Source organism: Micropterus salmoides, unplaced genomic scaffold (assembly GCF_014851395.1).
Source record: "Micropterus salmoides isolate LMB-PRFRI ecotype aquatic unplaced genomic scaffold, ASM1485139v1 Ms_hic_scaffold_4, whole genome shotgun sequence".
Taxonomy (NCBI): Eukaryota; Metazoa; Chordata; class Actinopteri; order Centrarchiformes; family Centrarchidae; genus Micropterus; species Micropterus salmoides.
In genome coordinates, this window is record NW_024043372.1 from 17,434,688 (window position 1) to 17,448,907 (window position 14,220).

The 14,220-nt window shown below is 41.4% G+C and overlaps 1 protein-coding gene across 13 annotated transcripts in view; it reads left to right on the forward strand.

Moving 5' to 3' along the window:
• The first annotated feature begins 2,628 nt into the window (after positions 1-2,628).
• atp2b2 (ATPase plasma membrane Ca2+ transporting 2) overlaps positions 2,629-14,220 on the forward strand; it is an 86,176-nt gene continuing 74,584 nt past the window's right edge. For 8 of the 13 annotated variants that reach the window (XM_038696290.1, XM_038696277.1, XM_038696278.1 and 5 more), the window contains exon 1: positions 2,629-3,827. In XM_038696290.1, coding sequence (XP_038552218.1) covers positions 3,629-3,827 — 199 coding nt within the window. In that variant the 5' untranslated portion in view covers positions 2,629-3,628. The remainder of the gene's footprint in view (positions 3,828-14,220) is intronic. The other 5 variants (XM_038696282.1, XM_038696283.1, XM_038696284.1 and 2 more) reach the window with 2 other exon arrangements.

A 14,220-nucleotide genomic window follows, 5' to 3' on the forward strand; every position in this document is an offset into this window, starting at 1 on the left:
AACTTACCTACCCTGCCTTTAATGTTGCAGGTAAAAGTGGGGCTAGTTTTAACTACTGTATATACTGCTGGGTAGCTTAATCTGTAATAATACTCAATTTATTAGATGACTTAAAATGAACTAGTAACTAAAGCTGTCAGGTAAAGGGAGTGGAGTGAAAAAGTAAAATATTCGGCTCCAAAATATATAGGTATAAAGTACACTAAAATGAAATTATACAAGTAAAGCAGAAGTACCGCAAAATTGTACTGAAGTACAGTACTTAAATACAATGTGCTTGTTTACTTTCCACGTCTGCCTTGCTTTACAGAAATGCCTTGCAGGTCCGTTAGGTTGCACCTGTCCAGGTGACACTGCCATTGCTGTCTTAACTTTGTCACCTTCATAAAGGCTGGAGCTCATTAACGGACAGCGATGGTTCCTGTGGAGTTACAGATGTGTATTCACAAGTTGGCAGGGTTTCTTCACCCCCCTGCTGTGACAATGGCGGTGCCCCACCGTTCCCAAGTGCACAACTGTACTAGTTCCATCAGTATCACTGGATATTTGCAACTAGACACCGTACTGATTGTACTAGTCTGTTTGATTTAAGCAGTGCTAGTAGTAACTAGAATCCAACAATACCAACTAGTGTGCTCACCACTGCAGTGTTGTTGAGTTTTATCTGCTGCTAAGTTAATGTACTGTTAATTCCTTTGTTACTTTACCAAACCGACTGTTAACAAACAGACAAAAACAAAACAACAAGCTGCCTCTTCAACAGCGTGTTGCACTGTGTTGTTTACTCATATTTCAGTGCGCAAACTGCGCCTACGTCAACGTGTCCTCTAGGTTCTGGGAATGGTTTAACAACAGAAAGTCTCCTAGCAGGGAGAGACATGAATAATGTATTGATGTTCATGTTACCTGGCCATTCTATTACTTCTTTTTTTTACTGCACACCAACAACAAGGTGAAGCACCTTCAAAAACAAAAGACTGGGTAACTCCTTTAACTTTGCTGTGGTTTAAACACATGCACATGTAGCCACAGAAGCAGTCACAAGGAACATGTTTCAGCTTAACATTAGCAATCCACGACATTGTAGCTGCTCGTTCTTGGCTAGTTACGCATTTGATTTAACTCCTACTATACATCTGATTATTGGATATTATTTCAGTTAGATGTGGTATATAAAGCAAGCCTTTTGCATATAGGAAAGTGTGTGATGTAAAGCACAGGTGAACCCCTCAAGGGCAGACTATACACTAAAAGATCTCCAAAAAGTTAATAACTGAATAAGTCATTATATGATTGAATAGTTTGTTTAATTAATTTAGTGACCAGCCTTGTTATTGGAGCTGTAGTTTCAGCTACTTCTTTCTTTTTCAGATTTTAACTGAATATATCGAGAGTCTTCAGGTGTCCCCCACTGTTCACTTGTCGCATTTAATGGTTTTGCTGCTTCACTGCTGCATTATGACTCCTTGGGGATCTCATAGAGGAATTTTTTGCAGTATTAATACTGTGCATGACAGATGATGGAGAGACTGTATAGCCCAGGCAGTCTTTGTGGTTTAGTGTTGATTTACTGTAACATGATGCAATACAGAGGCGCTTTGATTTCAGGTCTCGCCCTGAGTGGGTGGGTAGTGATGAAGGGCAGCTGAAAGCCAGAGATTTACTTAATAATAATATTAACGACCAACCTTATTTAGATTCATCACTAGTGTTTTGGGCATTTTAGTGTGATGTTGTTGTGTGTGTGTTTTATGTGGGGGTGGGTAGAAAAAATGGTGACTTAAAGGAAAAAGGTCAATATTCTTTATTTCCTCTACTTTCAACAAATCTTATGGACAGACGAACTAACAATGAATTGATGCTATTAACAAGTAGTGCTTGTGTTGTTCATTCCTCTGTACCAGAAACCATTACAAACACAACCATTTCACAGGGTGACACAATATTTTGTTACACCTTCCTGGATTTAATTTTAGTCAGCGTTGCAGAAAATACTCACTAGAGCGTAACCAAGGCTGTTTGTGTAACTTGCTAATAACCATAGTGCCCGGCGGGTTTCAGGAAATGACCAAACCTTTCTTGAATGAAACCCTATATGTGATCTATTTTAAAATATTTACATCTTCAGAACAAATGGAACGAAATGTGCTTGAGTGCCACAGACAGTGTAGAGACGCTAGAAAGTATCGAAAGATGAACTAACCAACTGATTTTTCAACAATTAAAAAAAATTTGTACAGACTTTTTTCAGCCACAATATTTTACTTTTTACACCCTCACACCTAGAAATGTATTCCATGATGGTAATTTACTTCCAATTAATGTAAATTGACCACAGAATAAATTGCAGTGTTACACCTTAACTCCGTAGAGGTCCCTTGTCTGAGCTCAGTGTAGTTCTAAAGTGAGAGGGCGGGAGTGAAATCATTAATGCCGGGCATTACAAGACAACAGGCAGGCAGCAATGGATCACTGAGATGGGTGACTGCATAGGATAGGTCACTTACTGTAGCGTGAGAGCTAGTGGAGAGATAGCAGCAGCTGCTCCACAGCTCAGCCCATCCTCCCCGTGACAGTGCAGCGTTACGTGCTGCCTCTCCGCTTTGTCGTCAGAGCAGCCAAAGCCTCCCGCCCGCGCACATCTCCTCTCCGCTCTGCACCAGAAAGGAGCATCCTCTTCTCTCCACCCTCCCTCTCTTTTGTATCCTCTCTCCCTCTCTCTCTCTTACCCTCTCTCTCTCTCTCTCTCCCTCTCTCTCTTTTTCTGTCAGTCGGTGTGTCCTCAGAATGAGGTTAGCAGCAGCAGCAGCAGCAGCAGCAGCAGCAGCAGTAGATAGAGATAGCAGAGCCACAGTTACTGCAGCAGTCAGGGGAGGCTGTCCTTCAGCCGTGCACCATCTACCGCTGCATTCACCCCTGCCCTGAGAACGCAACACTCATCCTTGTGCTCTCTTTCTGTGTCTCTCCTCCTCCTCCTCCTCCCTCACCTTCTGTCCTCTTTGAATTCATCTCTCAAATTTGTCCGCCCCCCCTCTCTCTCTCTCCCTCTCTCCCTCTCTCTCCCTGTAGCAGTGATGGGGAAGACCACCATGTAGAGACAGAGAGGCAGCGGATGTAACAGCAGAATAGCAGCAATGGGAAACCACACATGGAGCGGGTCTGGACTGCAGCCGTGGTGAGCCTGATACCTACAGGACTTGCAACCACCATCATCGCCCTTCTCAGGACCTGACCACTGGGGCTGTCCAACGCTCACCTGGATGCTCCCCGCTTGTGTTCCATCATCCCCGCCTCTCCTCGTTCTCTGCTGCTCTTTCTCCTCTTCTTCTGTTTCTTCTCTTTGATGGTTTTTGGTCTACTGATATCTGACAGTCTCTCCTGAAACAGAGAAGCTGCTCATCGATTTGTCTCCTCGGATTTTCCATTCCTTTTTAATCTCTATCTGCATATTTAACCTACAAGTGGCATTCTTTTTTCCCTTTTTTGGTTGTTGCCTGCTTGATACCTATTTTGGATTTTTTTTTTTTTTGATGAGACTGACCTCATCTCTCTGTTGTGCAAGCTTTTTAATTGATCTTTAAGCAATAACAACACTTACTGTATCTAACTGACTTGACTAGCTGACATCATGGGGGACATGTCCAACAGCGATTTTTATGCCAAGAACCAAAGAAATGAGGGCAACCATGCGGCAGCCTTTGGCTGCTCGCTCATGGAGCTCCGCGCTTTGATGGAGCTGCGTGGCACAGAGGCGGTGGTCAAGCTCCAGGAGGACTACGGGGGCGTAGAGGGACTGTGCAAACGACTGAAAACCTCACCCACAGAAGGTGAGTCTGTGCATGTCTGTGTATGTGCTTGGATGTGTGTGTGAATATGTGTGCACTGGTGTGTGTTGAATGAAGGATCATCTTGAGGAATGTGTTGTACTACTGTATCTCGAGATGATGGTAGACTTTCCTTGTATTTACTGTTGCTTTGGATATAGATCATTATTTTCCGGGTGCACCTGATTTATTTAATTTAAAAATCAATGATGAAAGCACACACGTGCACAAACCTGGTAAAGCACCTGTGTAAGCGCAGCATCAGAACAGACAGCAGACACCGGAGGGAGTCCTGTTTGAAGGGACTAATGAAAATTCTTTTCAGCCAGCTAGTGTTAGACCTGGTTAGTATGCATAGAAATCTCTCTGAACAGTTTAGCCCCCCTCATTCCCCCCTCCCCCACACAAGCCCCCCACCCTCCCTTGTCATTCTTCCATCCTGTTGGCCAATCAGCCGATGCCTTATTAAGGAGCAGGTCTCTGGGGCAACACGGTAAAGGTTTTTGACCACGTGGGATGTGCTGTGGCATCTGCAAATGTGGACTGGGCATGAATGAAATGAGAAAGCAAAAAATTTAAATAAAATAATTTTTATGAACAGGTATGGCACCTGTTTCCTATTTATTTTCTGTTAAACAATTGGGAAAATCCAGCAAATATGTCTTACCTGCAGGGCAAATGTGTAGTATTTCTCCTTGCTGTTTTTTTTGACAGGTGTAGGTTTGTGTTTAGGTATAACAGTATTTTTCTTCATGGAGGAGATATTCAATAAAGAAAATGTGAGAATAGCACAAAAGCATAGCATGTGATACCACAGAATACCCTCATATTTATCACATACCTACCTAAGATCCATCATATCCACTTTAGGTAATTCAGATATTTGTATATGTATTGTTGATAATGGCTAAACCATTACTTTATCAACTTGCGTAAAAGTAGGATTTTCTGTTTCTTCATCCCCAGCTGCAGTGCAGAGAGCATACAAAAACAGGCCTCTCTAATGGCTTCATCTGTCCATTAAGTATTTTATTATTGAAATCATCTACCACCCCTGATGGAGGGATCATTGACAAGTATTCGTGTAGTGTCATCTGTGCGACATCAGAGGTAACCTGTAACCTTGTAGGCTGATAGTCATAGAAGATTGTGTTCCCTGGTCTTCTCATCCAATAGCGCCACTTCCAGGTAAGCTGGTGGTAATACCTGTGGCAAGAAAACGGCAGAGTAAACCAGAAAAATTCAGAGAATCGTCCAAGTCACAGAGTTGAATAACGAGGAAATAAAGATCAAATCAAAATGGGATGGAACAGAATGAAAGCACTGATGAACACTGACTCAGATCGGGGATGCTGTGCCTGTTGCTCACCACATTTGCAACATCAGTAAGAAACAATTAGCATTAGAACTAGCAATGAAATTATCATAACAGACATAAAATTATAATTACAGTTTCCCATTCTCATGAGCATCACGATTAGATATACGAACATTACATTTTATCAGTAAAGACTAACCCAGGATTGCAGCCTGCAGACTTCAATAAAACTAAAATAGTAATTAAACTTACATAAGAGAAACGTAGTTTCTGTTATTGGTAATATGATTTGTTGAACACAACAGTTCCCCAGTGCCACTGCATGTGCAAAACTATCTCTGACACTGAGGGGAAAGAATTATCCTCTTCATTATCATAAAATATTACATAATAGCAAAAGTTATACACTGTACTTCAACGTTTACCTTTTTTTTTTCTTATATTCAGAGTCATGATAACATGGTACAGCTCATTTGAAATATGGGAAAGTCTGATTTGAAGCCAGTGTGCCAGTGTGTTCCACCCTAACATTATTCTGGATCACCGTGCATAGTTATAGTTCCTCCAGTGGGTAAAATAATAATCATAAAAAGAAGAAAAGCATTTCTCTAAGGAGCAATTCAGAATGTATATAAATTCAAGGCTCTGCCGACTGGATCACTCAAAACACTAAAATCTCAAATGTGTGTGCCGATTAATTATTTTGCTATTCATTTGATTTACTAGAGTGCATTGTGTATCTTGTGCAGTACTCTGTTTCGATACGTGAGATGCTTCCATATGATAGTTTGTCAGTATTTTCAATGGCTAAGTCCATTTAACAAGTCACAATGTTTTGGCTGAGATCTTGCCCTACTGCTAACAAGCAGGATGATCCTCTTCTATTATCTCTGTTTATAATTATTAATTGATCTAATTAATTATTTTATCTCCCACTAGTACATTCACTAAGTGGAAACTGAGTAATGGTATCTACTGCTATTTGCATTAGTGCTCCCAGGTGTTTCTATGTTAATGTTGTGTGGATCCCCTTCTGTGCTTTGTGGTTGCTCCACAGAACATATGTTACCCCAGAAATGTGATCATGGTAATCATCCTTGAAGGTATTCTGTATTGCTTGCTGTCGTCATGTGTGGTGTGTGTAATGTGTATGTGTCCCGGGGCCCTGCGTTTGATGGTAAGAAGCCGTGAGCACGGTTGACCTATTAGCCCTGTAGCTTATACCAGCCCGTTCACATGATGCTAACAGTTCATGGCTGTAGCCCATTATGCAGCATAAATGCATAATGGCCCTGTAAGTATAGAAATGCAACCAGTGAAGGGGTTGCACCACATGCAATTTGACACTGCAAGCAGTAAGCCCCTGCAGCATTGTTGCTGCAGTACATGAAACTGTAAAACTTTGAAAAACTGTGACATATGAGAGGCTGTTTATTAATTTAGCCTAAAAATAAATTTAAGTTGTATATGATTTAGGATTAGAGTATATGGTGCTTACTGCATTTCCAGGCAGAGTAGTTGGAGATTACATGAGATTGAGAACTGCTACAATAGCTCCAACACGTGATACACATTATGTACATGATAGCTATAAAGAAAACAGAATAGCGCATACAATACAAAAGCTGTGGTTTGGGGAAACATACCTCTATGTTAATAATCTAGATGTTTTAGGAACTAAAAGAGGCGTCCGTAGGACACATTTCTTAAAGCATTATGTTTATTAATTTTTTGTTTTTGTTTTTAAAGGTTTGGCCCCAATAGATGAACAATTATCTTAATCCATGGCAGAAGAACGCAACACATGATTTAATGTTAAAACTTAAACGTCCCCAGGAAGTAAAATTCCTTTTTCTTAAAATCAAATTTGCATGAGATAACTTGATACATGATGATGAAGATGGTGATCAAATGAATATTGATTAAGTGGCAGATTGACGTAATTCTATAAGATGCCTTCATTCTCTATTTCATACCCTTCAGTTTTCTCAGTAGCCTGCTTCCTTGTATTGCATTCCTGCACCCAGGATGTAGTTACCTATTTGTTGTCTTGTAGGTGACAGTGGGGTGAAGAAGCTAGCGTTTCCCTCAGGCAGTCAGCGGGTGAATGGCATGAGTCAGTCAAGGGCCAGACGGGGTGTCAGGCTACAGCTTAGTTTCCGAGAAGAGACGGCAGGAAGCTGCTCGAGGTCTGACCTGCTTTTCTGGAGAAAGCAGAAAAGAAGGTTGGTTGGTTGGTGCTCACAGTGTAACTACTTTCTCAAGGGACTGTAGAGAGGTGCAGCACATCGGTAGGGAGCAAGAAATTGTGAGAGGGTGCAGAGCCATTCCTCGAGGGTCGGGAGGATGAAGAGGTGCTTAGGGCAGCGATGGTCTTTGATGTTGTGAGAAAGGAAGGGAAGGAGGGTATTTAGCGAGGCCATGTGGAAAAGTAGGAGTAAATATAGATATGTGTGGAAACCACATTATATACAAGGAGTCTATCCATCTCACAAAACTAAAGCGGTAGGCTTTTCTGGCAATTTAGATACGACTGCAAACTTGGATGAACTAATATAATATTGGAAATGAAGCAGTGAAAATATATAAAACTATATATTAATAAAATTTTAAAATATGCTTCCCTAAAAGCTTACACAAACTTTCACTTTTCAGCCGCGTACTGTATTTTTGATAGTATTATCATCCAAAGCAGAACACCCAGCAGCAACCAGCAAAGATCGGCCTCAGTTACCTTTTTTATAACTTTCAGTTCACTGCGTGCTGAGCTGTACATCAGTATGACTTTACACACCAAGGTGATGGAATGAAATGCTATTTCATGCATGCTGAAGAGAGATAGCACTAAATAGTAATTAATACAGCAGAAACTTTTGAATAAGTAATAGGAATTCAATCCAAGAGTAAAATTCAGCAGTTATTCTTTTTTAATAATTGTAGCCAGCCAGACTTCTTCTTATTTCCAACTCAGCGCATTTTCATATCCTCACCCTGAACCCCTTCGCTTTGCCCTCTAATATCGCCATACCTCATTTCAGTCTTCTTACTACCTCCATGTTCTCTCCACCTTTCAATGGCCTCTAGTGCCGGATTTTCCTCAACCACTTACAAATCCCCCTTCTCCGCAAATCACCTTACCCCAACCTGCAGTTTTTGATCAAGCCCTTACCAGAAGTTTACCAATATCTTAATCACATCAATACTATATATAAAATGTAATGATCTCCAACTTAATACAAAATGGATACCTTCAGTTTCTATACGGTATCATCTGTATCCTGACTAAAATGGAAGTGGTTGTCCATGTCTGCAGGTAAATAATATTGACACCTGATGTCCACCTTCTCATATTCTCATCATTAAGTGGGAAGAGTTGCATAGCTCTGAAAATTAAAGTCACATTCATTTTCTTTGTAGACATTGGTGTGTTGTTCAGGCTTGGATGGGCATAAAATGGTCAGTACAAAAGATAAGCAACTGTGTAGAAGAAAGGTCTAAGCTACAAGCCATTGCGCATAAAAATGCATGAACAGAAGTTAGCTACAATTTTTTTGCCGAAAGTTAGAGGAGAAGATTGATACCTCTCTCACTCTAAGAAATAGTCTGGCACATAAACCCCCATAAAATGTCAAATTGTTGTTCTTACACTTTGTTTTTTTCTTTTGTTTCCTTTGGACAGAGCAAAGCTGTTTGCCTATTTCCAGTCTTTATGCTAAGCTAGGCTCACTGTCTGTTGGCTCCAGCTACTGTAGACACTGTATTTACAGTATAGGCGTAAAAGTAGCATAAATCTTGTTTCAAATCAAACATGTTATCACGATAAAAACCTCACATATCATTTGATATCGATGATTATCACGATATATGTCAAATCATTATTTCTTTCAAGTTTAAAGGCTGATTTTTGTTCCTGAGTGAGAATTAAAGAAACCAGATGGTTAATTATGTGTTTTCTTTATGGTCAGTATGTGCCAAACACTTGATGCCAAACAGTGGATCACTTCACAAATCTGAGGTAGAACATTCAAAACTATTATGATAAAATCTTTTTCAACAAATATGATTAGTAAATCTTTTTTCAGTCCCTTTTCCTCAACAATATAAATATTTTAATAGAAAAATTAAGTGCTAATTTGTCTGTGATTCAAATGAATTAAACCAAATATTTATTGACGATATTTTGAACATTTATTATATTATTGAGGAATATATATTGCTATAATTATCATTATTGTGTTATTGGCCAGCCCTACTACCAACTCTATCATGGCTGTCTTCTCCCTTAAATCGTCTTACTTCTTACCTGCCTTCACCCCTCCCTAACTCTCCCTCCTGTCCCCTCCAGACCTCCTCCTCATCAACCCATACACCTGCCCTTACTCTCTCTCCATCTACCTCCCATTCCTTTGTCTCACCACACCTTACCTCTCCTTTCTCTCTCTCCTCTGCTCCCATTTCTATTTCGGTGTGCTGGTCGGTCGCTGATATCCCAGTGGGCCAGTGTACAGCGTAGCCTAAATAGACCTGCTCTACATCTATAACCTTCATCATCCCTCTCTTCTACTCTCACTTCTTTTACTGATTTAGTAACAATGGAATAGCACTGGAAAAGTAGCACACCATTTCCAAACTTCTGTTTGTCCCTAAACTGTTATATTTTATGTTATATTTTCCAGAATGTAGAAATGATTGTTGGTGAATTTAAATGAACTCTTTTTTTTAAATAGAGACAAGACTTCCACAAAGACAACAAAATTTTCTAAGCTGATTCACCTCTGTTAACACAGAGCACAGTAGGCTGTGGGAAAAAGTGGGAAAAATGGCTTGTAGAAATGCAGGTGACAGTTGATTGAGAACAATTGGGTTTATAGCAGATCCCTGAGGGGAAAGCCCCTGCATCGTTTTGTGGCAGTAATGACGGTGGTGGATAGTGGCCAGATGATGCATCATACACAGTGCCTGTATTTCTCATGGGAGGAGGTTGTTGATGGTTCTTGTGTTAACAGTCCACTCACTGAGGTGAGCACTTGACTTGTTTATCCGCATGTGATTCGATACCATACGCACACACACAACAGTGTCTCACGTACTATACAAATCTATTGATCTGTAAGCAGTGATTTGAATTTTTGCATCCATTTTTCTTTAGTGACACTGCCTTAATTTCAAGGACACAGAAGTAGTGATGTGTATGTGAGTGGTTGGCAATGTAGGCAGAGAACAAAAAGGGAAATAACTGGAGGTATAGCAGGAGAAAGAAAAAATGAAGGATGATCAAAAGACACTGTTTCCTGTCAGGGTAGATAAAAATTTGTAAAATTACACTTCATTTTTTTAGCTATCTATCTTTTTTCTATTCTATTCTCCTCTAGCAGATACCGTTGTCCATCTAGCATCATATATAGCATCCCTCTGTAATATCAAGACAGTGCTGACTATTACTCTTCTTATTCCTCCTCCGTATCTCACTCACTACGTTCTGTACTGCTCTCATGAAGAGGACTTTTTTTGAATTCTATACATAACTCAGGAAACTGTTTGCCCCACGCATCTGTCATCCACCTCTTCTCACCTCTATCTTCTCCTCTCCATCTCCTTTCGTTCTCATTTTCCTTCATTCACACCCACCTTCTCACTGTTTTCCTTCTCCCTTGAAATACAATCCACATTTCAGTCTGGGTGCTCCTACATTTCTGCACATTCTCCTCTTCTAATCTTAACCCTGTTCTCTCCTCTCCTCTCCTACATTATTCTTGTCTGTTTGTCCCACATCCCCTCTCCTCCTTGCTCTCGTTCTTTTCCTCCATCCCTCCGTTGCTGATGATCATACTTATCACGTCCTCCAGTCGCAGCACCGCAAGCGCGTTCCCCTCTGACGCAGTCTATTTAATCTCCGTCCCACAAGGGATCTCTCACATGGAGCAGCCATCTCTTTAATAAGGACAATTTCTCCTGCTCTGCAACTTCTCTCCTCCTTCTCTCCTGTCTGCCCTGCTCTCCCCTCCCCTCCCCTAGTGACTCTGTAAAAGGGAAAAAAGAGGTAGGAAAAGAGAGAGAATGAAATAGGAGGCAGTGAAGAAGAGAGAGAGAGAGATGGCTCTCAGAGGACAGATTATAAATGATACACAGCCATTTTGCTCTGTGAGGGAGCAAAACCACATCGTGGGCAAACACTCACACACACACACACACACACACACACACACACAAATACACACCAGTATTCACACAGGTGTTTTTCTGCGGTGTAGTAGCAGTGACCTTGAGGCAGGCTTAAGCAGTATTGTGGCACAGTTGTCAATCATTCTACAATAGCACTCTATATGCAATCTTCAAAAGCTTTACCGAGGAAAGAAATGCGCTAAAGACTTAAGGAGCAGTGCAGCTAATACCCGTTTTTGGTATATCTTTTAAAATTGCACATGGCCCCTTTAATAAAGTTGTAAATGAAAGCTGACTAACCCACTACAAAATATGCCTTATTTAATGCAGAATAATACAGAAAAAGATGAGCACATGTAGGGAAAAACAAATAATGGCTTGCAATCACTTCTCAAATGCTTAGGCTTTCACATAATGGTTTGATCACCGTCCCTGTGGGCTGGTTTTCCAGACTGGAATTAGACTAAACTTATTAGATGGCCACTGAAATGCATCCCTAGTCTAGAACAAGCCTAATTTTTGTTTAAGAAATTGGCATTCAGTTTACAAATGACCTCGAACCTGTGCTTTTAATCAATAGTGGTGCATACCAGTATGGTGTATAATATATGTGCATTTGACGCATAACAGTTTAAAATAGCACTGTAGCAGCTGGACAGAGGGTCAGTGACCTCTTAAGGGGAGAGTAGTGATTGGTGGTTATGTAGGGACTGAACCCTTCTATAGAATGTGACTTCTGACCCTGTGTTTTGTTATCTCAGAATAGTACTGAACCCTTCTATGGTATCTAACATACACCTACACACCCTATATAAGCGATGTTTGATGTACAGAGAGACAGAGTGGCCATCGGGCTGGGTCACTCTCCAAGCTGCTGCAGAGCTTGTAATTGATGCTGAACTCCTTGATGTAATAAACTTTTATGATCAAGAACAGTGTCAAGCGGATTTCTTCTCAACACATCATCGCAGCATTATTGTTCGGGCACCACACCAGCTGAAAAGCCAGTATAACAGTTTTGATTTCCCTAATGAGTAATATTCTATGCATATTGTTTTTCCTCTATCCCCCTCTCACCCCTTGTGAGGTGGGATGTGCCATCCTCAAGCTCAGGTCCTGGGAGTTTGAGGGTTCTGCGCGGTATCTTAGCTGTTCCTAGGACTCCACTCTTCTGGACAGAGACCTCTGATGTTTTACCTGGAATCTGCTGGAGCCACTCTCCCAGTTTGGGGGTTGCAGCCCCTAGTGCTCCGATTACCACTGGCACCACTGTTGCTCTTACTTTCCACATCTTTTCTAGCTCCTTTTCAGCCCTTGGTATTTCTCAAGCTTCTCGTGTTCCTTCTTCTTGATGTTGCTGTCGCTTGGGATTGCCACATCTATCACTACTGCCTTCTTCTGCTGTTTGTCGATCAACACGATGTCTGGTTGGTTAGCCATCACCAGTTTGTCAGTCTAGATCTTGAAGTCCCACAGGATCTTAGCTCGGTCATTCTCAACTACCTTAGGAGGTGTCTTCCATTTTGACCTTGGGACTTCCAGCCCATACTCATGGCAGATGTTCCTGTACATTATGACAGCTACCTGGTTATGGTGTTCCATGTACGCATTTACTGCCTGCATCTTACACCCTGCTGTTATGTGCTGTACTGTCTCAGGGGCATCCATGAACAGTCTGGACCTGGGGTCCTGCCTGTTGTGGTAGACCCAGCCTCTATTGATCTTGTAATGAGTGCCTGTTGTTGAGTGCCTTTTGCCATGATTAGTGCCTCTGTGCTGTCCTTCAGTCCAGCCTTTTCCAGCCACTGGTAGGATTTCTTGATATCAGCCACTATTTGTCTGTGGTACGTACCGTGCAGCGGCTTGTCTCTCCATGAAGGTTCTTTGTCTTCCTTGTCCTCACCCTTGGGTTTCTGCTGCCTGAGGTATTTACTAAGCCCTTCATCTTTGGGGGCCATCTTCCTGATGTACTCTTGGATCTTTGTCGTTTCATCCTGGGCAGTGGTCTTGACACTCACTAACCCTACAGTCTCAGGGTTCTGGATTTGGGGTGATATATATATATATATATATAGTGATATTTTATAGTAGTGTCATTGAGCCAGTGAAAACTTTGTTCAGTTAAATCCCATCTTGTCAAAAGGTCTTTCAGACAGACAGATGTGTAGACACTCACACACAAACGCAGATGCTGGACATGGCCGGCAGTGAAGTCAGCTGTCCCAAGAGAAGCCTGACTGAATTAAGAGGACAGATGCCAAAAACCAGACTCTATTTGGCCTGCTCCCATTGAGCCTGTTGCTGACTCACAACAGTGTACAGTATGTCTGCCTGTGTGAGTGTATACTATAGTGTAAAGATATTCAGTAGACAGGAAATATAAACAGTTAATGTGGTTGTCTTTGTAGATTCCAAATGTGACACACAGCACTTAAACCAGTACTCCTAATATGTGCTCAGTCAACTTTCCCTGGGAAACTAATGTAAGGCAAGCATCACCTCCAACAATTTGATCTGTGAATTGTGACTATACCTATTTCACATCAGATCAGATTTTTTATGATGATCTTATCTTTTATTATGATCTCATCTTTCTAAGCATGACAGAACTCTGATTCACTGCAGTGATCCTTTTTTTTTTGCTGCCAGACTACTCTGGCTTTGAAATAATTGGTGATGTAATGCTAAAGCATTGTTATCAGAGCTGGAAATTAAATCAGCTCCTTTATTTATTTAAGTGTGGTAAGATTCTCTCTCCGGGGCATGGTGGAGCAGTGGTTAGCACTGTCGCCTCACAGCAAGAAGGTCGTGGGTTAAAACCCCGGTTGCCTCGGCCTTTCTGTGTGGAGTTTGCATGTTCACTCCGTGTCTGCGTGGGTTCTGTCCGGGTGCTCTGGCTTCCTCCCACCATCCAAA